Raw genomic sequence first — 24,133 nt, 5'->3', positions numbered from 1 at the left:
GCTTTACAAGGTTTCAGGCAAAACCTGTTGGTTTTAACAAACATACCTCGGTGGGTTTTTTTACTTCAGTCTGCTGTCGAGATAGGAAAATGCAAGTAGCCCAACATCTTTTTCTACACATCCCTCAAGCAATTGGTAAGCTCTCAGAGATGCCAACGATATTTGAAATGGTTGAGCGCCATTTCATCTGAAATGATGTAGCAGTCCCCTCTTGTTGCTCGCCTTTGTCATGTGCAGCATGTGTAATATCTACTGGGTAAGCAGCGATTCAAAGACCCCTTAGCAGCCGCTGAGTTGCTCATTCAGTTTGGCTCTGGAAATATTGAGCCAGAGTCAGATCAGATGTACAAAGAGCCTGTGAGCAGAGTTACGTGACTATAAACTTGGTATGAGAGGAGAGCAAAACAAAACAGATGACAAAGGCACGATTTGCTTGCTGTTAACGATGCCTCTGTAACATCACAGGCTATCTCTAAGCTATATTTTCCACTGCATTGCCGGCTTGCAAAACTTTTAATGGAACAAGTTTTTCTGGCAGAAGAACACTGATTTTTATCTTTAATGAGCAGCCTCTCTATCATTTAGCTTCAGGAAACAGCTTCCTGGTTGTAAACTGCTTGAGAGTACTGACAGCCAGTCAACTTCAAAAGCAGCCAGGAGAACTTCTTTCTTGCTAACTTTGGGAAGGAATTAAAAAATGCTGAAAGGTGCAGATGATGTTGTTATGGAGCAGGAGGACTCTGCTTCCCGACATGGAGAAATGACAAGTTGGGATATCAATGACATCAAACTTCCCCAGGTATGTGTCTATGTCTTAGAAATTTATCCAGTTCTGACCAGTTGTCACCATTTCACCGCTGATCTCACACTTTCTCAGTCATCTATGCCTCATTGCCTTTATTCTCTTCGCACCTCGAGGTATGGGACAGTGTTTTACTGAAAAGCTAGAAAATATTAAGCAAATACTGAAGTTTCCATGTATTTTTCCTTAATCATATTATTGAAAGACCTGCTGATACATGAAAAATAGCAATGCTGCAGATGCGTTGCCTTTGTAGTCTACTGGTGGATGAGGTGCAAAGAAAGAGAGGAAAAAAAATTATCTCCTGCTGTGGGTGCTCAATTAGAGATGCCCAGGACCTGCTTTTTGCCCCGGGTAGCGCTTTACGAGGAGTGAGCACAGCACCCATGACTGCCTTGCAACTCTGGCTGCTCAGCCTAGCTGCAGATCGGGCTCCAGGCAAGTGGGCTGGCTTTCCACACACAGGCAACACTCCTTTCATGAGCAGCTAGGAAAAGCTTGCTTCGTGTTTGCGGAGATTTGCTGAGAAGCAGAATAATGATCTTTCCCTCCCTCAGTCCTTTTCTAGTCCTCTTATCTAAAAATTTCAAGCGTGCTCTCCACTGAAAGCCCACAGCACCCCGCATGCCAATGTCATCTCCCTGTCCCTCACCTCAGCATATTTGTGCCAGATTCCTCCTGCTGCAGTCCTTCAGCATCCAGCTCTGCCTTTCACCTCCCGACCCTGTCTTCTTACCAGATCCCAGTCTCTTCCCTACCACGCCACTGCTCTTCGCCCAAAGCCTCCATGTCCCAGGCTGCCTCCTTCCCTGCCCTCCGCCCCAAGGTCACCTTCACCTGCATTTCAGCCCGGAGGCTTCCTCCACACCCTTCCCTGCTCTATCCGATGGCTCTGGGGGAGTGCAGGACTCTTCCTCATCTGAGCTGATGTTCTTGCTGCTGTAATGGCTCTCAGTGGCTGGGATCAGCAACTTCAAGGCAATTCCTACTAAGTTTTTGTACCCCTACAAGACCTTTTCCCTCAAAACCATCAGCAGGTATGTTAGATGCTTTACAGCTTACTGCCATTTACTGTGTTGACTGTACCCACTGAGGTGATGGGTGTTTGGTCCTTTGTTTTTTGTTTTTTTTTTTCATTGAGTTTTATTTTTATTGTTCCTTACAGTGTTGGCCTGGGGTTTTTTTTGCTTAGTCCGTAGCAGTGAAAAAAAACCCTGATGAGGATGTCAGGTTTCTTTGTTTTGGAATTCAGAAAAATCACTGCGGAAGTCTTTCACGGTGGTTAGACCAAAACGAACTAAAGCCCAGAACTAAAGATCTACAAACATGGGCACAGTCTCAGTGTGATGCAGTATTTGCCCTTTTTCCAGTAAGTTGAGCCAAATCAAGCTAAATGATTCAGTGTAACGCTGCTGTGAATAGCCTGAAAGGCAAAGCAGGATCTCTGCCATGAAAGCTAACAGAAGTTAGTCAGGCGGTGACTGCTGCCTGCAAGGAAAATATCTGCTATTTTATGTCAGGCGCCCTATCTTCCTCTCCTGGGAGGTCCTGCACTAGAGCTGGACCCATGGGTGAGTGAGAAGAACCTCCTGGCCAGGCTTTCCTGACACTTTGGGGCTTGTGGGGAGCCACAGGGAGCTGTGGGTTTTCTGCCTTCTCTCCACTGCTCCCTCCTGCCAACCAGCACCACCGGCCAGGGTGCTGGAGTCACCCGGGCTAGAGAACACCCAGCAGAGGACCAGGTCTTCTGGGCTCTTGCACAACCTTTTCTCTTCCCCAGCCTAAAACATGGCTTGCTTTGGTCTCTCCACAGGACGTAAGACAGATAGACTGGTTTCAAGAATGGCCAGATTCCTATGTAAAACATATCTATAGCTCAGAGGATAAAAATGCTCAGAGGCACCACAGCAGCTGGGCCATGAGAAACACCAACAACCACAACTCTCGCATCTTAAAAAAGTCCTGCCTCGGGGTGGTGGTCTGCAGCAACGACTGCTCGACTTTGGATGGGAAGAAGATCTACCTAAGACCAGCCATATGCGATAAAGCTAGGCAGAAACAACAGCGTGAGTATGAGCGTGGCTGTTTATTAAATGACACTTCAGAAGTGAACACAACATAAAAGAAATCAAAGTAGAGGATACCCTTTGGATTATCCAACCTTCCTGCTGCCATTCCTTATATTCAAATGCAAGTCGATTTTGCAACAATGCGTTTTAGATTTCTTACTGTTTGGGGAGGAGTTGTTTGTTTTCTTTTTTTTTTTTTCTTTTTTATTCCCTATTTCTGATGGTTAGAGATTGATTCCCAGCCTTCTCAGGCCCATGAGTGAGGCTACTGAGAAAGCTGTGCAGTGCAGACAACTTCCCGCTGTGCTGCGCCTGCTGACCTGAGTGTTGGCTTCATTATTACACGGGCCCTAGAGTAACTTGGGAGGCAAGTCTTGCAGGAAAGAAGTTGCTCATAAACTATGATGACTGGAAAATAGGCCTCATAGTCATGTCACCAGAGCAAAACAATGCAAATAGAGAATGCATGCACATTTTTAACGAGACCATTCCAAACAACTCTTCATTGCTCAGTAGAGCTAGCACATGCTGATTTCTGGATCTGATGAACATTTTGGCTAAAGAAAGGTATTACTCAAGCACTCTGTGAGGACAGAATGATGTCCTCCAGAAAAATTGGACAAGAACATGTATGATATTCCAGACACTGCCAAGTTAAAAACAACTAAAACTGATTATGATAATAAATGATAAAATAATAAAGCTATAATAGAAATAATTTTGCCAGTTATATTTAATAATTTAATAATGGGACAGAATAAAGGCAATTATAGTTTGATTTTTGCTTACATTTGAAAGTTTTTTGCATAGTTTTTCTCAGTGTAGTTTCTGGGCCCCAAACAAGAAGTGGCAATCCACCACCAGTGAACCGTTGTATCACATGGGATTCATCTGAATAGTGTTGTACAGAAAATATTTCTCACCGTCTTTGCTCCAGGGAAATGCTGTCCAAACTGCAGTGGGCCCCTGCGGCTCCTTTCCTGCCGAGGCCATGGTGGATACCCAGTTACCAACTTCTGGAGGCACGAAGGCCAATTCATATTTTTTCAGGTTGGTATAAAATTAGCTTCCATTATGCAAGGTAATTTTAAAGACTGTTTTTTAAGATTGTTTAAGGACATTTTTTGTACCAATAAATAAGGGTCATTGAATATGAAAAGGTCAAATGACTGTAAGGAGAAAAATTTTCACAATGAGTGGGCAAGGCCCTACGCAACCTGTTCTAACTCTGAAGTTAGTCTTGCCTGAGCAGGAGGTTGAGCTAGACCTCTAGAGGTCCCTTCCAACCTAAATTAGCCTATGTTACTATGATTTTACAGAATATTATATTTTTCATTTAGGCTCCCATGAAAACCTGTTGATTTTGAAGCCGTTTGCCTCAGATACATAGGAAGCAATGAATCTTCAAAAAGTCAGAAATGCTATGTTATCTCAGCCTCTTCTCCAAGGCACCACGCGTAAGCATGAGGCTATCTTAGAGCAGAAAATGGTTGTACCCAAGGGACTGTCTATGGAAAATGCCAGCTGTGCATTATATGTAACTTATATCTGGAAAATAGTGTGTGCAAGTGTTTAAATAATGGGCAGTAGTTCTGGAAGCTGTAGACCTAGTTTAGTACCATAACCACTGGCCTGTCTCCTATTTTCCAGTCTTTCACTTATATGCAGGTTAAAATTAATTCTCTGTGGAAGTTAATGGAAATTAATGTTCTGATACACATGTCTAAAGTGTGAGAAGAATGGAAATGACTGCAGGGACACTGTAGCCAGGCTGCAGAAGACCTTGTTGCTTCAACTGGGACTCTAGTGTAGGGACGCTCTTCTGCACACAAATGTGGTGCACTGATTTCATGATTTCAGAGAATTTCTACCCCGTCACACTTCATCTGAGATATTCATCTTCATCTGAGCTCACATTAAATAAGCCTTATTAAATACAAAGCATTAAATCAGGCCATATGTGTGGTTTTGGCCTGTGCTACAAATTCTGCTCCCTTAAGATTAATAACAAGGTTGTTTCTAACTTTAACATATCATAATTCCTTTCTAAAGTCCAAAGGAGCTCATGACCATCCACGTCCAGAAACAAAACTAGAAGCAGAAGCAAGAAGATCAATCCAAAAAGCACAGATGGCTTTTTCTCCATCTTCTCCAAGATTAAAAAGAATCCAGGAGATTGAGGTAACTCTTGTCATCAATCAATGAAATGGTGGGCTCAGTGATCCGTGGTTCAAGGCACAGTGGAGGCTATCTGGGCTTTGGGTCTGGGTGGGAGCAGGCTTTACATCTCCACATTCTGCCTTCCCGTGATCAGGCCAAGAAGGAGCAGGGCTGTCCTGAGCATCCTGCTCTGCTCAGCACTGTCATCCCCTGCCAGCACCCCCCATCTGGAGCCTCTCGGGGCCTGGTGGCAGCAGGGTGTTACACCTATACTGGTAAACAAAGCAGGGCTGGAGGGCAGGCTCAGTTACGTCACTATTCACATGGTCCCTGCCATGGATTTGGCCAGGGCTAGCTCGTGCTCACAGACAAAATGCCCCGGCACGGGTCAGGGGGACAGCATGTGCCAGGCACTATTCCCTAGCAGGATTTTGGGCAAGGTTGCATCACATTTGGGTCCCTTCACTGTACACAGCTGCCTTTGAACCTACCTGTGCCCCTATGCGCCACCATGCTACAAGCCATAGGCGATAAGAATCTTAAGCTGATGCTGCCAAAATTAGACCTTGGTGGGCTGCAGCACAGCCCTTGCATCATTTCACTTCAGGTCCAGAGGTCATCCAAGGCCAGGATGTAGTGCGGACACCGCCAGGCCATGCCTTTTGGTCCCTGTTACCAACAACGGTCTTTGGTCTCATTTTATTTAGCAGCATGGACATAGCTTTAGAGCCCCAGTACTCTCCTTTTTTAAATGCAGGAAGTGTCTTTAGAAAAAAATTCCTGCAAGTTCTTTGTTAGTGCTTCTCCAGAAATTAAATTATTTACAAAGAAATCTGAGAATAAAGTAATTAGATATTTAGTCTAATCAGTATTGACATTGAAAGAGATATTAGAAGGTTTAAATTGGATTTAACTTATAGTATTGATTGCACCACCCCATGAGAAAATTGTGATAAATGAACACTTGAAAACTGGGAAATACTTTTGGCAATAACTGAACTCAGGAGGAAGATTCGTGTATGTGTGTACACATACACACACACACACACTGTATACTATTTTACTATAGAATACAATATATAACATTACCTCTATGATATGTCTATTATATACTGTGTACGGTATCTTGACAAAACAAACTTGTCATTAACAAGGCAAATCCAGAAATCCTTACTCCTTTTTCCTCCAGTCCCCCAACCTTTACTTAAGAAAACCCAGTTACTTCAGTAGGAGGCCTGGATTGCTTTATTCACAGACTTAATGCCCACCAGGGAGAGAGATGCTCTCCTGCAGGGCAGCTGCCCCTGAGCAGGATTTGGCCACCTGCAGACCCTCAAGGGCTGTGCGGGCACCTTCACATGCAGGAGGCACTGCCCCGCCTTTGGAAAGACAGGGGCAGGTCATGTTTTCTCCACATTGACATGTGTCTGGAGGTCCTCCCCTGACATGGAGGAGGTGCCACAGAAAAGCAAAGGCACCCTCCACCCTCCTGGGTTTTGCCAGGGTTGATAAGGGGAAGGTGCCTCACCTCTGCCTGGCGTGCCCTGCTTGCTCTCCGGATCTCCAGGAGGGCTTTGAAGGTAGAAGAGTGCTTTGAAGGACTTACAGAAGCACTGGCATTAACACATCAGCTGTGCTGGGTGTGCAAACACTTGTGAAAACATTTACAGAGATCCCATGGACTGCCGCGTGCCTGATGGAGGGAACCAGGCAGAGCAGTGAGGCTGTCTCCAGTGGCCTTCCTTGCAAAGGCTGTGTTATACACGACTGTACACCACCGGTCTTCTCATGCAGTTTGTCTTTTGATGTGCTAGAGGTGGTGCATCCTCCCCAGTCTGGTGTTGGGGAGAGTAATCAGTGCCCCTTCAGCTACAGACAAGAGGGATAATTGGGCTGGGTGGGGACAGACTTCTTAAATGGATGACGTGGGGAAGCAGAGGGATCCAGGAGGCCAAGAAGTAGATTAAAAGAGTGAACAGAGGAAGTTAAACTCATTTCAGTGGAATATGAATTTAGGAGCTGCAGCTATTTGTACTGGAAATACTCAAGAGGATACTAAAAACCAGAGATCAGGAGTGGCTGTCATGGAGACACACTGACTTGGGATGGGACAGTCAGAGAGTACAGAACGAACTGGTGGTGGCCTCTTGACACAAGTGCCTGGGAACATGAGCATAAGAAAAAGCAGCTGAGACACTGTGTAAATCTCTAACAAATACAGAAACAACAATTTTCATATCACTGATTTAACTCTGTCCCCATGAGCGCTAAAATAGTCCTCACCTAGGAAATGTTGGCCACTGAGCCATGTGGCTTTTTTTTCTTTTATACCTGAGCCTACTGGTCTTACTGAGGTCTAGACGTGTCTTCGTCTTTCCCTTCCTACAACATCTTCCTGGTGTTTTCACTTTGAATTGTGTGGGAATAGGAACAGACCAAAAATGTCATAAATATCTAATTGTAGATCCAGCTCTTCAGCTGGTCTGACTCTGTGCCGTCGCAGTGATACCATTTACCCTCAGCGGGCTTTCCAGTTCATGGCTCTCCAGCAGGTTTTTCTTGGGAATAACCCATCATATTCGTGTTCCGCCAAGACTGGCTGCGATACAACTAACTCAGGAGTCTGATCTGACACGCAGAACCTGTGTCACTGAATCTGCAAAAAAGTCTTCTGAAAAGATTCAGTTTAATATGCTCACAAGAGACCAGGGAGGAGAACTTTCGAAAAATGTATGAGCCCAAAATAGAACAAGGGATAGATAGGATGTTTTCTCTATGGTGTCAGCGGGTCTTTAGCTGAAGGTGGGCTGGGTTCTGCATCAGGTTGTTGGAATTTCTTCTCACAGTGAGTGGAAAACAGCTGAAAGGAGCTTTGCTACTCTGGCAGTTGGCAAAATCACTATAATTAAATGGATGCAAAAGCAGAATTTCAAAGAAGACAGACCTGTAAGTACTCATCAGAAATGATAGCACAAAATGAGTATCCTGAAAGGAATTCTGAAAGTTTGCAAAATTATAATCCAATAATTAGGGCAATTGAAGAAGTTGTGAAATATCCAGAACAAAAGACCCAGAAGAATAATTCTTGTGTGCAGCTCCTTCCCTGAATTAAATTTCTGTTTGAGGGGTAAAAAAATGCAAAGGTAGGAAAATCTATGAGTCAGCAATAGAAGTAGGGTCTCGAAAAGCTGAAGCACAACATTACTGTAGTGAAAAGATCACTTCAAAACAATCAGTTTTAAAAAATCATACTTAGCTTTTCCAAATGCCATAGAAAAAAAAAATCTGGTGTGTTAAATGTATTAGCATAATTTCATTTTCAGGTGCTTCTTCAGTATATGCTGGCAGTGGACCTCAAGGGCTGTGGATGTGAGGTCTAACAATTCTTTCAGTGCAAGACTGGCTTTGGGCAAAATCCGGTGAAACAAACCCAGACCCGTGGTCTGGGAGCCCTGTTTGGTTTGCCCCTAAAGCCCGCTGGCACGGCCCGGCAAGGAGGCTCTGCTACAGCATCTGCTTCTTACCTGTATTGACCGAATGCATTCGTGCGGGCCTCACACGGGACAGCTTTTATTTCGTGCCGCTAGACTACGCCTTGTTTGACTAAACCGCGCCTTGCTTTCCCAAGTCTCTGACAGGTGCAATGCCGACGCGGGAGGCTTTGCCTTTGCTTCTTTCCGAGCCGGATGCTTACGTGCTGCCTGCTAATTTCGGGAGACGTTTAAGCAAAAGCTCCCAGGAGCTGACACCGGGCAGCCGCTCCGGGCAGCCGCCATACCCGAGAGCAGCCGGGGAGGACGGGGCCTGCGGCGAGGCGCCGACCTGGAGCAGGATGGCGGCCCTGGGGAGGACGCCCAGCGCCGGGAGGCCTCGCAGCGGCCCTGCCGCCCCCGCGGCCGACCCGCCTCGCGCGGCCCCTTCCCCCCGGCGCTGCGCCCACGCCGGCGCCCAGCGCGTCCTGCCCGTGACGGAGGGCGGCCGCGACCACTTCTTCGGGCCTGACGCCGGCCCTTTGGGGGACGACTCCCGCCAGGAGAACCCGCCGCTGGCCTACGGCGGCCGCCGGCTCCCTCCGCCGCCCTACCCTGCCCCTCATGGCGGGCCCTGCCCCGCGGCCAGCGGGGCACACCGCCTCCGCCAGCTTTTGGCTCCTCCGGGGGGGAGCGAAGGAGACGGGGGCGAGGGAGGGCGCCGTATGGGTCTCAACTGCTGCGGCGACGACACGGTTTTTAACCTGTACCCCTTACGGTGACCGGGCTTAAATGTCCTCGCTCCCCCTCCTCTGGCAATGGCTTAATGCTCATTCTCTGTTGCAATGCAGATGTGAACGTGCTACCACGCCAGTTCCTCTTCAGCTCCTCTTGCAGGCCTCAGGAGGGGCTTTCGTACCTAAAGACTTGTCTTTGTTCTTTTTTTTTTTAACTGTTACATTCTCCCCCACCATTTCATTGATCTAATAAAAGGTATCAGCTCTCCTTACAGACTACCTCGCTGCCATTCTGGTTTGGTAGCATTTCAATCCCTCTTGAAACACAGTTTGTTCAAGCCTGTGGGACTGTGGAAGGTGCAGACGGATGACCTCAAGGACCACAACCCTCGTGTGCGACCCTCTGCACTCTTCCAGCTTCTTCTGGCAAGAATCTGGGATCTGAGTCCCTCCACTGCACCAGCCCTGTGAACACATTGTATAGAATCATCACAGAACAGTTTGGGTTGGAGAGGACCTTCAAAAATCATCTAGTCCAACCCCCCTGCCATGCCCTGTCCCATGGGCAGGGACATCCTTCACTAGATCGGGTTGCTCAAAGACCCATCCAACCTGAGTTTGAACATTTCCAGGGATGGGGCATCCACAGCTTCTCTGGGCAACCTGTTCCAGTACCTCACTACCCTTGTAAAAAAATTTCCTCCGTAAGTCCGATCTAAACATACCCTCTTTCAGTTTAAAACCATTGCACCATTGTCACTACAGGTCTTGGTAAAAAGTCTTTCTCTGACTTTCTTATAATCCCCTTTGGTATATTGAAAGGCTGCAATATGCTCTCCCCAGAGCCTTCTCTTCTCCAGGCTGAAAAAGCCCAACTCTCTCAGCCTGTCTTCACCAGAGAGGTGCTCCAGCCCCCTGATCATCTTCATGTCCCTCCGCTGGACCCGCTCTAGCAGGTCCATGCCTTTCTTGTGCTGGGGGCCCCAGAGCTGGACGCAGTGCTCCCGGTGGGGTCTCACCAAAGTGGAGCAGAATCACCTCCCTCGACCTGCTGGCCATGCTTCTTTTGATGCAGCCCAGGATTCAATGGACTTTCTGGGCTGCAAGCGCACACTGTCGGCTCATGTCCAATTTTTCATCCACCAGTATCCCTAAGTCCTTCTCTGCAGGGCTTAACCCAGCTTCATACATGTATATATTCAAGGTGCCTTGCTGCTTTTTCCAGCCACGTTTCATTTCTTTCATTGCAGACTGTAACGAATCCTTCAGCACCCTTTCCATACATCACCCCCCTTTCTGACCACTACTGTAAGCTCCGTTTCAGCAGGAGCTACCAGTTCCTGACATTTGTTAAAAAAGTAGGGTGCCAAACATGAATTTTCTTGCCTGAACTTAGTGGCCAGCTCAGAGACCTTTGGCAAAGATTCCTTTATCTTTTCCCACAATTCACATCTGCATGATTTTCCTGCATGACTAGCCTCTGCTGCTCTCTGGACAGGGTTTCAGGGGCCGCTGGCCCTCACTGACACGTGTCCCCGCTGCCACCTCTGCAAGGAAGACCTGAGGGGTGCCATGTCTGGAGCCACATTTCATGGCTGGTTCCTTTAGCCACCAAGAAGGTAGAAAGCCTCGGCTCCATGGGCTGCCCAGCTGGCGGTCCTAATCCTAAGCCTGCCCTGCCTGCGGAGCAAGCTGTGCCCCAGCAGTCTGAGGCAAAAGAAACCTTTTATTGGGATGAGTCTGAGAGAACAGTATTATGAAACAAGTAGCAATAAAAACTTCACACTACCTCAGACTGTGGTGTATCTTGTGTCCATCAAACAGGTTCAGTCTTATCATTTGTCTTTTTTTTTTTTTTTTTTTTTTGCTTGTTTTCATCTTTTTAGATTCCCTCTTTTTTTTAAAAAGACTTTGGAATGTATTAGTTGCTAAGGAAACCACTTTCATTGCAAAGGGTGGAGTTCAGAGACATTTACAAGACAAGAACAAATTATATTTATAGAGTGCTTCAGAATGTTTATTGCAATTTGTAAAAGAGGGGATGCGTAGTGATTTGTTTTATGTGGAAAAAATCTAAATGTAGATCACAAAATGACAGTCTGCTGTTGTATGTAAAGGTCAGTTCATCAAACTTTTATTTTAGTCTGTGAGTTACTCCCACGTTAATACCAAACTTTGTGTGTTTTATGATGATTCTTCAGATCAGTAACTTGGAGAAGGAAACTTTGATCACGGATAATAACAAGCTCCACCTCTAAGACAGAAAAAGGGAAATCAATAGGAGCCATAAACACCTGTGCCTCAGGAGGTGAGCTGCAGGACGAGGGACAGACAGGTCCCCAGGGCTGCGTGTCCCATAGCCAAGATTCCTTTGCGACTGCCAAACCAGTCGCACCAGCGAGGGACAGCGCAGGGCATGGACCCTGCCCGCTGCCATGCTGCTCTGCCTCGTCTCGCCTCTCCCCTGCATTCCTTACCTCTCTGCTGCACCGCTGCCAGCATCACCTTTCATACAGACGCGTGGCTGGAAGGCTCCTGCACCGCTGTACCCTCAGTTCCCTTTGCACACACCACCCCCTTCCTCTGCTTTTAAAAACTTCAGCAAAGGGGATTTGATAACCCATCCCATAACCTGTTCCATGGCTTCACTGTCCCAGTCCCCACCGTTAGTATTTTTTTCCTCATGTCTGATATTCTTTCCTGCAGATCAACCATTTCTTCAAGTCTTTGAAGATGGGCAGTGTCCAGTTACTGAGTTTCACAGGTTTCCTACAGGACTATTACTACCAAACCTCTCTAAAAGACATTTAGTACCAAAACCTGTCTTCCTGCCTGAGAAGCAGGAAGCTTTTTGTCGGTTTGCCTTTAAGTCTGAACCAAAAGGTTTCCAAAACGAAACCTATTCCTGCGAGCACAGCTCCACTCAGCAGCTACCTGCCATAGCAGGGCCGTGCCTTCTTGCAGCTCCCATGCTCGTAATTCTGTGCACCCAGGACTGTCCCACAGTTTGGGGGGACCCCCAGCCCCCGTTCATGCAGCGTTCATCACACCCAGTACGTTTCCAAGCGGAACACATTTCATGCTCAAGGAGAACAGGTTATTCCTTTTTAAAAAGGAGGAAACTGAGACTTCATGATTTTTCTAAGGTTAAATGCAGAAAGGCTTTCTAGATTTACAAGCTGCCAGGGTCAGTTTGACCTTTCCATGTTCTTGCGTGACTTCTGTGCTGGCAGCAACTCCCTCCACTTTTGGTACAATCAGCACGGTGGGTCAATATAGTGCCAAATTTATATCCGTTTGGCTCAGAAGATGAAGATACCAATCCCAGCTCTGACCTTCACAAAAATGACGTTTTGCAACATATTCGGGGTATGTGAAAAGAAACATATATATGTCACTGCTTTAAGCCTCTTTTAATCAGCTCTAAGGTATTGTGCCCAATTGGGCGGTGGTAAGAATCAGAGGTGAGAGATGGCACTAGATGCATTATCCTCTGCAATTTTAAGAAAATATACTGAACACTGAGGTTATTCAGGGTAGCTTCATGAAGAAACACTAATTGATATGTGAGGATCCACCCATAGGTAACTCTGTAACCTTACTTTCCGCTGCAGAAAATGGTTTTCTGTAAGGCTCAGCTGCAGTAAAATGTTAGGAAGGCAGCAGAATGCAAGGAGGTCAGGATGTGGATGATTACACAGGCAAAATGTTTTGTTCTGGCTTATCAGTGTTTCAGATGGCTGCAGCTACTGCCAAAGCTTATGCAAATATCCCTGCATGGCATGGATGGTCTACACTTGCTGCTTTCCCTAGGTCTTAGCTCTGAAAGCACTGGCCTCAATATTTAAGGGGTAATTCTTTGGGAGTAATCCCTGCACTTGCTCCGAAGCAAATACTTTTGTATATAAGGGCTCTTCTGAGGCCATCAGAGAACCACAGCAATGTTGCTCAGAATGATACATTAGCCAGACTGTATCTTACAGAAACACTGCTTTGGGGGGTGGGTGACTCATACAACATTTAAAGATGAAATCTAGACATATAATCAGAAGGAGTTATCTTAATAATACAAGGCAGCAGCTGGACACCTCGATTTTTTAGTGTATTTATCCTCAGAATATCTTTGTGAGAAAGGGAAATGCCTCTGTATCAGTCATACCAATGGGGAGATGAGAAGGCAGAACAGGGATTTGACTCTCCTCTCTCCAGCCTGGGCATGTACCCTGCTTTTCTTCTGGCCTCCCTCTCCCCGGGGCCTCTACCTTTGCATGTGAAAAGAATTGCAGGTCAGACTGAGCACAGCCAGGTGTTTTCATTTTCAACCCTTTGTACAAAGCCCCTGCCCTTTGGCAGATTGAGGCTACAAACTGTTTTATATAAACTGCAAGGTTATGGACTATTTTCTAAAATATGGTTCTAAATGCATTCTCTATATTTTAAAATGAAACAAGTGTGTCAAACTGCTGGTGGTAGAAAGGACTCCAGCTGAGGAAGCTTTAGTGGATACACTCCGGGTAATTGTATAAAGCTTTTCTTTCCTCATGGCCCTTAAGAGGTTTACTAATCCATGTGTCTGGTACTCCTGGAAATTTTGCTCCGCTTCCCCTCAATGTAGTCATTTGGGGCTTTTTAAGTAATTATGGTCAAAGAGTTAGAATGTGACCATCTAATGTGTTTTGCTTTATTGCAAGCAAAATGTAGAAGTGACCCCTGTGGTGGATCTCAGCAGGGACATGGCCTGCCTGTGCCAGGAACAGGCTTTACGTGGCAGGGCAGCGACTGGCGTGGGGACCCAAGGGGGGCAGAGGAGGATGGGAAGGTGGCGTAGTTTATTTAAGAAGAAAAAATGAAGGAAGTCTGCTGGTGTCAGAGTAAAAATAGATGCAATCACTAATCAAAGCAGAGCGTGAATAGGGCATTAACATTGCACATCTGAACACCCTAAGCAGTTTGGACCTGGCTCTTGTGCAAGCTCTGCAGACTGGCCCTGATTCAATACAGTGCCCCTTTCTCCCTGAGCTGCTGCAGTCCCCAGGCACTATGGGGGTTTTGACTTTCACAAGGTAAACTTCACCAACATTGCTCACCTCCTGGAGCAAGGAGGATTCAACATCCATGCAGGAGAACCAGGTTAGGGAGCACTTAAACAAACCTGACACAGGTAAGTCCATGGGCCGTGATGGGAGGCACCCATGACTGCTGAGGAAGTTGGCAGGTGTCATTGTGAAGCCACTCCCCATAATCTTTGAAAGGTCATGGTGATACGGAGAATTTCCTGAAGACTGGAAGAAAGCAATGTCACTCCTGTCTTCAGGGAGAACAAGAAGGAAGATCTGGGGAACTACAGCCCGGCCAGCCCCACCTCAAAAATCTGCAAAGGTGATGGAGAAAATCCTCCTGGAAACTGTTTGCAAACACATGAAAGACTAAAACGTGATCGGGAGCAGTCAGCATGGATTTATGAAGGGGAAATTGTGCTTAGCCAACCCTATAGCCTTCTACAATGAGATGAGTGGCATGGTGGATGAGGGGAGAGCAGCGGGTACTCTTTTTATCTTGACTTTAGCCAGGCTTTCAGCACTGTCTTCTATAACATCCTCACAGACAGACTGATGAAGTATGGGCTTGCTAAGTGGACAAGGCTGAAATCTCAGCTATTGGGTGATTCTGGGAACATTTTGGATCAGCCATAGCTGTTCTCATACCAGACAGTTGCAGTCTCCAGATGCTTCTGCTTGAATTAGCTGTGTGCTGCGTGGCACATCCAGAAAGTCACCCGAAGGCCTGACATACTAGGAACACCCCGGGGCAGCAGGACACGGCTTTTGTGGCCCTGCAGACAGCAGCATCAGCAATCCGAATGCCACAAGCATCCTTTGCTCTCCTTGTTGGATTATTTGATTTGTGAGCAATGCAAGACGATCTCCTGTACGGCAAGTAGTTTCTGAGGCACAGATAGCCTCTTCAGAGGACAGGGCAAGCCAGGAAGGTCTTTGGCCAGCTTTTCACTCTGAGCTCATTCCTTCTGTTTCCAGTTAGTAACTGAGGAAGTAAAACCGCCTTGGAGGGCTTGTCTCAGACGAGTGTTTTTCATTTCTCAAAACCAGTTATGCCAAGATTCAAACTTCACATCATTTGGCAATTGTATCATCAGTGATGTGGTTTAAGTCTTCTGTTACCAAGGGTTGCCCAATCGATTTGCTCTTCTAAAGACAGATAGTCATGAATAATACAAACCACAGCACGAGAGTGTCCTCTTTGCTCATTGCTTTCTGTGCCTAGTGGAAGCTGTTGAGCAAAGGCCAAAGCCATACGGCAACTGGGCATCCATCTCCTTTTTGCTTCCAGAGGAGATAGCAAATGCCTGTGGCCGGATCGGGTCCCTCGCCCCTTTGTCCCCACCAGAATGTCCCCACCAGGGCACAGTGGGAACTGGCTGGTGAGGCCTTCTCCTGCCCCAAACACCAGGTGAGGAGTGGGGGGGCAACGACATGCTGCTCTCCCCATGTCTGCAGCCTCTCCCCTGGCACCTGAGGGTGGCAAAAAGAGCTGGTGGCATCCCAACCTTACACTGGACTCAGGCACCTAAAGCAACGAGTAACGGCTGCCACGTGAACAGCTGTGGCCAACCTCATGTCTGTGGATAGTGTAAACATTGGGTGTTGTGAAAAGCTGTTTGCCAAACATCTGGATTTCCTCTGCTCAAGTCACAGCAAAGACGGGAGCAAACCATCCTCTTCAGCCCAGCCAGCAACGGTCCTGGGCAGAGCAGCATCCCTGGAAGCAGGGCCCTCCAAGCTGACAGCAAAAGCAGCAATACGTTTCGGGGGGAGAAGGGGTAGTTTGCATTCATTGCCTCTCGACTTCCCCGATTCCCCACAGAGAGCAATGGGATTCCCTGTCTGAGAGGCCGGGGATGGTAGGACAAGGTGGAACATGTGTAAATGGCGTGACTGGAGACCCACTCACCCCTGCACTCAGAGGACAGTCTGGGGGCAGGAGGAGGGCAGGAGAAAAAAGAACAAGTGTCCAGCCTTGGCGGGGGTCAAATACAGGACGAACAAACAGACCCTGGCCAAAGTGAGTTAAAATAAAAAGTAAATTGATGTTGTCTTGCGGGTTTGCTCCACTGGAGTCAGTGATCCTTATTGGTCTTTGTACGTGCTTAGGAGAAAACTTCAGGCCAGACTGTAATGCCGCCCCGACCTTACCGCACTTTCATGCACTAAACCACCCCACCAAGAAGGACTGAACTTCCCGGAGGCCCCGCATTCCTGCCAGGAGCCACCCCCGGAGAAATGAAAACCCAAAGCTGTTCCTCTTCGTACAGATGGGTTAGGGAACGCCCCAGCCCCGTCCAGGGGGCTGCTGCTCACTTTCCCTCTCCCACTCGTGCAGGCCCGGGGGGGGCCGGGGGTCCCTTTGCCACAGGGCACTTGGTGCTCGGAGGCAGTGAGCCGGGGGCAAGCCTCAGCCGGCGCAGCGGGTACGGCTGCTCCCTGCCGAGGAGGGACTGTGGCAGAGCGCGGGGCCGCCGGCGCACACCGCCGGCGTGCCACTGGCGTTGTGGAGGGAGGCAGACCGGCGCAGTGAAACGCGCAAAGCTCACCTGAAGAGCATCACCCAGCAGGCTATCGAGGTGCCGGTAACCTGCTCTCCTCTCCTCCTCTCGGGCAACAGGACAATCCGCCACTGGGAATGGGCAGAGCGAGGGTTTTTCCCTCCAGTTCAAGTGAGGTGTGTTCTGGTTTTATTTCTATTTTATAGCTCATTACTTAAGAATAGTTGTACAGCTAATTTAACAGGGGGTTCTGGCGTGACTTGACAAGCTCTAACTTAACTGAAGCACTCGGACAAGGCACTCACCGAGTACTTCATGGCAATGATACTAAAACTCTTGCCATGCACCAGCCTCCTATCACAAACTTCCAGAAAATGCTCCTTCAAAGATACTATCTCATGTACAGCTTAACACCGCTCCCTCCCAGTGCCTTGTGGAGCCCTTCTTTTGGGAGCAGAGGAGGTTTGTCTGACTTTGTTAAACTACCACGTTCACTGTTAACTCCTTTAGACGCAGCCGAATGTAAGGAAGAAAGGCTTATCTTCAGCCAGATCAAACTATTGTCCATAACCACGATTTGCATGAGGAGCCCGCTGAAAAACACGTCTGTGGCCCTGCTGCAGCGTGGCTGTGAGCTCCAGCACTCGGGGCGCCCGGTCCCAGCCCTGGCTGCAGGAGGGAGAGCTGGGCTGCGCCGTGGCACGCAGCGGCCGGGCTGCGGTGGCTTCGGCTGCGTGGTGAAGCTGCAGACTCTCCACACAGCGGAGATGAGGCATCTTGCTGTCAATAGACAGCACTCAGCCTCCCCACTGGGTTGTCCTTCTGTGTTCCCTGATCTCACCCAGCCCCGCGATAGAGCGTGGGATTTGCTCTTTCCTGTAAAACCAATGCTTTCTCAAAAGGTCCCTTCCCAGGCACCAAGGGAGTGCTTCAGTATTTTTAAATGGTTGGTCTCTCGGAAGCCCTATTCCAGTAAAAGAAGAAAACCTCATTATGCAGCAAGAAGCTTAAAGTTTTTCTGAGTAGATCCTTTTAACACTGTCAATGGGTTTTTCTTGGCCACCCCCCCCACCTCAGGCAGCATATGGCTACCCTCCTCCAAGCCTGATCACCCCTTCATCCTGGGAATATGGTGTCCCAAACTCCAGACAGCCTCCTCCCACCCTCCTGTCATTGCAGAGTGGATTTACATTTTTCCACACTTACTCTTGGAGGTTAATTTCACTTAAAAAAACTCATTCAGAACTTCTACCTACTTGATTAAAACCATGGTCTTACAAGGCAGAAATTGTGAAGCTGGGGCTTGGCTGTCTCTGCCACTCTCCCTCGTGAATTCTTTGAGGTCTAATAATGGAACGGTATAAAAAACTATTAAAGTACTATAAAGATCATTTGTGATGATATAAAAACAGAAAATAGACATCATATGGCAGGCTTTCTCTCCATGGAGATACTAGCAGTGTCTCTTTCCACCCATCGCCTACTTTCACCAAACCTGCTGGAACTTGGTGTAATTGAATCTTTGGTCCCTCTATCAAATTTATTTGGAAACTGGTCAGTGAGTTCAAAAGTTATTGGTGGAAACTGTTAGGCTGAGAAGATGACTGCTTAACACTTCATTTCGTTAGGGAGCTGCCTGAAAATCAACCTGCAGCAGTCGTAAGGCTTGGAATCCAGGCAGGCTTTGATGACAGTTCACTGGAGGGTGAGGGCAGCACAGGTGTATTTGCTGCTGCAGGTAACTGTTATTATCCAGGTAGGCCATATAATGTGGACTTTTTTTCATCAAAATAGTCTCTTCGTCTTCATGATGACTGTAACTTTACCAGCTGTTACCCATCCTGGTCCTGGTGATAAATGCAGATTTACAGCAAGGGAGTAAAAGTCCCATTTTACCTTATCCTAACCATGCAGGCTGGCTGTGCGTATTTAGTAGATGCAGACTTGTGGGAACTTGGAACTACCTCCATGGAGCTCAGTTCCTACAGGTGATCGGCTCTACCTGTGTAACCACAACACAACTCTTCCTCCAATTCGGGAACAAAAGTCTTTCTCTCTGTCTGGCTCTTGCCCGTTTAAAGAATCAAGCCGCCAGGCCTGGGCTTCAGGAAAGCTTCAGAGCAAAATGAGGGAAAGCTTAAGCTCATACACAGCTTTCTGCAGGCCAAGATCACTCCTATGTGAAATGTAGGTGGTTTGGGCATAGCTACAGTTAGGATTGCCTGGCCAGGTTCTCCATCGCTAACCCCAAATGCCTCATGATGAAGGCGTACCGCCAGTGCCAGGGAGACAGGTCAGCCAGTGTCCTCCCAAGAACGGCCCGGACTCCTGCACAGCAAGAGTGAGCCCCACCATTTGCGCTGTCCTCACAACTGCACGGCCTCTCCGTCCCCAGGGCAAGTGACGGAGAAAGATGGAGTTTGCGTCACCATGCTTCAGCCCACCCTGCATTTAGCCATACAGATGCTGTCAAACCAGTAGGCATGCTCTGCACATTTCTGAAACACAAGCCTCCTGAAAAACTCGCAGACTCCCACTTTTATCCACGTTTTCTCTAATACATCTGTATTTTAGTAGTCCTGAAGTACTACAGCAGGGCAAAAAGCACGAAATTGAAGGACAGCACAGCGACTAGTTCTCTTAGATCTTTTGGAAAACTTTAACTCAGGCTTGACTGTAAAACTGGGGTAACTGATCTTTTCTCGTTCATATGCCACAAGTTTAAACTTTGTTTAGGTTACAATTATTCTACAGCAAACCATCTTCCAGGACTGATGAGAAGCAGAAATGCAACTTTAGCATAAGATGATCAGGTACGCTGCTGTGCTGAAGCTCAGTGATCACCAGCTGATCAACAGTGCGCCCCATCGTTATTTTTTTTATTCCTGTGAAAAACAGTAACCACATGCTGATGATACACTGTATGATTTTGGTCTCGTAAAAGACTCTAAATTAGTGTCCTTCAAGAGGAAAGAAGAAAAACTTGATTCACTGCGTTGCACATACCCGGACAATTATTTATCTTATCATCAGATTACTTTTTGTGGTAGTTTTTCAGGTTCTACAGACTTTGGTGGGTTTTTATGTGAAATGTTTAAAAAGGCACACTTCTTAAAGAGGGAACAGTTTCCAAACAAAACTGCTGGCAACTGTTTTGTTGGCTGCTATGAAAGTTAACTGCCCCCAATCTTCCCACTTTATTACCACTGGGAAATGCAGCTGACTTTAATATCTGTAAGTGTATTTTTCCCAGACTTTACTTTCCAGATCACCATCTGTCTAGACACTGTCAATTACTAATATGTGTACTCAAGGTGAGTTTAAGGGTACTCAATATTTTCTTCTCCATGATTAAACTCCCAGGCAGCACTGAACCAACCCACTATATTCACGTTTGTCATTTAAGGCAGATGCCACATTATCCAAAACAAATTAAAGACCTTTTCACTGATTTTTACTGAAACCAAAGTACAGAAGTTGTGGAACATACCCTGAATTTCAGAGCTCTTCTTGAAAGTTTTGTAATAGGAACAATCTTGTGTATCCCACACACACCCCAAAAAACCCAGCAAGGTGTGGGAAGGATTCAGCTGAAATGCGTTGTGAGTTAACATTGCTGTGCTGCTTTTAGCTGGGATAGAGTTAATTTTCTTCATAGTAGCTAGTATGGGGCTGTGTTTTGGATTTGTGCTGAAAACAGTGCTGATAACACAGGGATGTTTTAGTTACCCCTGAGCAGTGCTTACCCAGAGCCAAGGCCTTTTCTGCTTCTCCCCCCACCCCACCAGCGAGGAGGCTGGGGGGGCACAAGGAGTTGGGAGGGGACACAGCCGGGACAGCTGACCCCGACTGACCAAAGGGATATCCCAGACCACAGGACGTCATGCTCAGCATATAAAGCTGGGGGAAGAAGAAGGAAGGGGGGGACGTTCAGAGTGATGGCATTTGTCTTCCTAATTCACCGTTAGGTGTGATGGAGCCCTGCTCTCCTGGAGATGGCTGAACACTCACCTGCCCATGGGAAGTGGTGAATGAATTCCTTGTTTTGCTTTGCTTGCGTGCGCGGCTTCTGCTTTACCTATTAAACTGTCTTTATCCCAGCCCACGAGCTTTCTCATTTTTACTCTTCCAATTCTCTCCTCCATCCCACCAGAGGGGAGTGAGCGAGCAGCTGCGTGGGGCTTAATTGCCAGCTGTGGTTAAACCACAACACACTGCTTACTAGAAAGAGAAAATGGAAAAGCTTTTGAGGAGCAATCAGAATGATGATACCCATGCCTGTATTAATCTGTACAGAGAATGATTTGGCTGTGCCTGCAAAAGAACAATTACATTTAGCTTAAATACAGTTTCCCCTAAGTAGCTTTCAGTGCAGCTGGCCCTTTCTGTACATGCCAGTTACAGAGCACAGGTCAGCAATTGCCAGCAGGTGCAGAGCCAGCTCTGCGTGCGTTGGTGCAGACATCAGGTAGCCCAGGACTGAGCATTTTCATTCTGCACATTGTGACAGGCATGGTGGCAAAAAGATTAAGCTCTGTCGATGTTTTGATCTCCAGCACTGCTGCCCTTGGAGAAGATGCAAGAGCCATTGGGATAGATCAGCTAGAAATACAAACCCTAAACCCCCTGATACATATACCCTTAATGAAAACTGATTGTAACTGATTATTACTTTCATATATGTTTATCAAATTTCCTTTATAATATGAAGAGATTTGTGCCTTTTCCTCTACTGAATCCCATTCTCCACCAGCCCCAAGGTGTCTGCTCCCCAACTTGTCTTAAAAACCAAAGTCAGCTGTTTGTGTGACCACAGTTCAAGTCAGGAGACAAGGACACTGGGCTTTAGGGGGAAAGAGGAGAAAAAGGACCAGTATTTTGTACTTTTTTTTTCTTCTTCAAATGTGCAACTGTGAGCTGATAAAAATTAATGTCCCTATAAACATATCTGAGTTGGCCAACCCAGGTTAATAAACACTGAAGTGTGAAGTACTAGACCTAAACCCAATTTCTTAGCAGTGTAGGAAGGAGCTTCCTGAACTCCCCTTGCAGTGAGACACCTTCATGCAGTATCTTCTTAAAAACATGAGAAAGGATTGCTTCCTTTTGCTTCCCAAAGATAGCAGGCGATGCAACATCAAAGTTTGGGGGAGATACACGTAGAAGGTAAACACACTTTAAGCTCATGGGTTCACCTCTCTCCTCTAGCTGAGGTACTCCATTCACATCCATGTTTACCAGTTCTACAGGGTTTCTGGGGAGACATTGTCTTCCTTATTAAAGCTGTTCTACAACAAATAGATTCACTGTACATACCGCAGGATAGGATGACCAAAACCCCCCAAAAGATGTCTGCCTGGCCCTGGCTAGGGCCAACAACCTTGCCCTAGCAAACCTGGACTCTGAACAGAAACATTCAGAGCAGGGCAGGGACTGAAACGATGACCGCTGCTTTGGGAACATATGCTCTCCAAGTGGCAGTGGTTAAGACACACTTCTTTTCAGCACACCATCCTTCGTCATATAAGGATGCTCCTGCTTCGCATATTGGCTGCTTCAGACCCCATTTGGAGGCCGGCCTCCTGGAGTCTGGGAAGCAAACTCAGGACTGAAGGCTCCACTCTGAGATTCAGATACTTAAAATCCCTTTGAAGAACTGGCCCTTCGGTCTATTGCCATTCAGTTGTGTTATCATGGACATCTTACTAGTGCAGAAACCTAAGGAGCTGAATGCTTGGCAGGCTAAATGTAATGATAAACTATTGCTTGTTCCATTTTCTCTATTTTTCCTGTAATGTTCTCAAATTTTAAATAAGCTGTAGGGAAAAATAAAAATACTTGGTTTATTAAGTACAAAAGAAAACTTCAAACTGTGGCATGCCACCTAACGGCAGAACAGCAACATTGTGCGCTGGTACCAGTAAACACATCAGGAAGCCCCATCCCAAAGCTCTTGTTTATTACTAAGCTGCAACAACCTGCAGGGGTAGTGCTACTTTGGGGGGGGGGGGAGGAATCGAGCAAGCAGATTCCTTTGCAAAAAAAAGTTTGCAAACTCAACCAGGCAGAACTTCTGTTTTAGCAACTTTAGCAATTTCTTACCGTTATGAAGTAGAATTAATGAAATTTACTTCAGTTGTAAATTTAGCATGGAAACATGTAGGGGTCACAGTGCTTATACATATCTTCTCAAGGGAAAATGCATTCATTCGGAAATCAAATGTGTGGAATAAATGTCTACTCATCTTGGCTTTCCACATTAAAGAGTAATTTAATTTGGCAGGATTTACTAGTCTTACTTTTCTTAGCTTTGCATTATATCCAGCTATTTCTCATAGAGCATTCTGAGGTTAAACTAATAAATGTGCTACAGACATCTTCAGAAGATGTCAGAATACCTGCAGTTGCCAAGGTACGAAGGACGACAATCCTAAAAGATGCAGGAATATTGTCTTCACAGGCAGTCATGTTTCATGGGGTTTTTTTCTATTCATACTCTGAATATGTGTTCCATAAAATCACACTATACTGTAATTTTAACACCTGTCTCTTACTGCCTTGAATGATAGGTACACGTCAGGGTGGTGCATCTGGACTCTTTCAGATGGGCTGCGCTACCAGAGCTGAAAGCAGTTTTAGCTAAAAGAGAATGCCACTTTTGTACATCCCAAGAAGTTCCATTCAGTAACAGACTCTAGTTTCTCTTCCAAATCCTTTGATTCAGCCAACATTATCTAGGACTTGTGGTTTTAAGAATTATTTTAAGGACTTAGGAACTATACTCTGGCCAAGACAGAGGTAAGGCAAAGCACTAACTGTTCCTTTTAAGCAAAAAATTATGCAAATCATTTTACTAAGAAAGCTGCTAGTCTTAGCATAAAGGACAAAGCTTGAATCCAGACTGACTATCAAATGGAAGGCTTTGATTTCTTTACAGGTGCTATTGATACTAAATAACATATGTAACATTAATTTCTGAAATCCAAACTGTTTCGCAAATGTGTATCAGCTTTTATATTTTTCTCATCTTGGACAGTAGAAAAGACAAAATGGAGAAGCACCTCAATAGTTCAGCCATTTTAACGTCAACAAAAGTTTCCAAATACACTGGCACGCATTCCAGGGGAATTTTCTTGGATTAAAAAAATCAAAACGGACTCTATTGTTTTCTTTCTTTAAACAAAAAACCTTGTGTAAACACCACGTGTTTTTGAAATTCTGACCAGCTTGGCTCACAATTACTGAGTGAATCAGCAGCTGAACTTAGCAGTTGGAAAGTGTCTACTGCTGGTCCTTTGCTCAGAGCGCTGAATCACACCATCTCTACTTCCTCC

The 24,133-nt window shown here is 46.4% G+C and overlaps 1 protein-coding gene across 1 annotated transcript; it reads left to right on the top strand.

Moving 5' to 3' along the window:
* The first annotated feature begins 628 nt into the window (after positions 1 to 628).
* Positions 629 to 9,283, top strand: GCM1 (glial cells missing transcription factor 1). Its single transcript, XM_030038066.1, has 6 exons — positions 629 to 799; positions 2,616 to 2,868; positions 3,809 to 3,921; positions 4,924 to 5,052; positions 8,660 to 8,869; positions 8,984 to 9,283. The coding sequence occupies exons 1-6, from the start codon at positions 698 to 700 to the stop codon at positions 9,281 to 9,283; spliced, it is 1,107 nt and encodes a 368-aa protein (XP_029893926.1). The 5' UTR covers positions 629 to 697.
* Positions 9,284 to 24,133: the final 14,850 nt, after the last annotated feature.

The sequence above is a fragment of the Aquila chrysaetos genome, chromosome 15 (genome assembly GCF_900496995.4).
Source record: "Aquila chrysaetos chrysaetos chromosome 15, bAquChr1.4, whole genome shotgun sequence".
In the NCBI taxonomy this organism is placed as follows: domain Eukaryota; kingdom Metazoa; phylum Chordata; class Aves; order Accipitriformes; family Accipitridae; genus Aquila; species Aquila chrysaetos.
The sequence above is the reverse complement of the archived record's forward strand: the minus strand, read 5'-3'. Positions and strand labels throughout refer to the sequence as shown.

Excerpts from the sequence above, each read along its gene's own strand:
- GCM1 (XM_030038066.1), top strand. The coding sequence starts at position 698 with ATGCTGAAAGGTGCAGATGATGTTGTTATGGAGCAGGAGGACTCTGCT. Across the intron at positions 800-2,615 it reads ATGACATCAAACTTCCCCAG|GACGTAAGACAGATAGACTG; the intron begins GTATGTGTCTAT and ends GTCTCTCCACAG. Across the intron at positions 2,869-3,808 it reads AGCTAGGCAGAAACAACAGC|GGAAATGCTGTCCAAACTGC; the intron begins GTGAGTATGAGC and ends TCTTTGCTCCAG.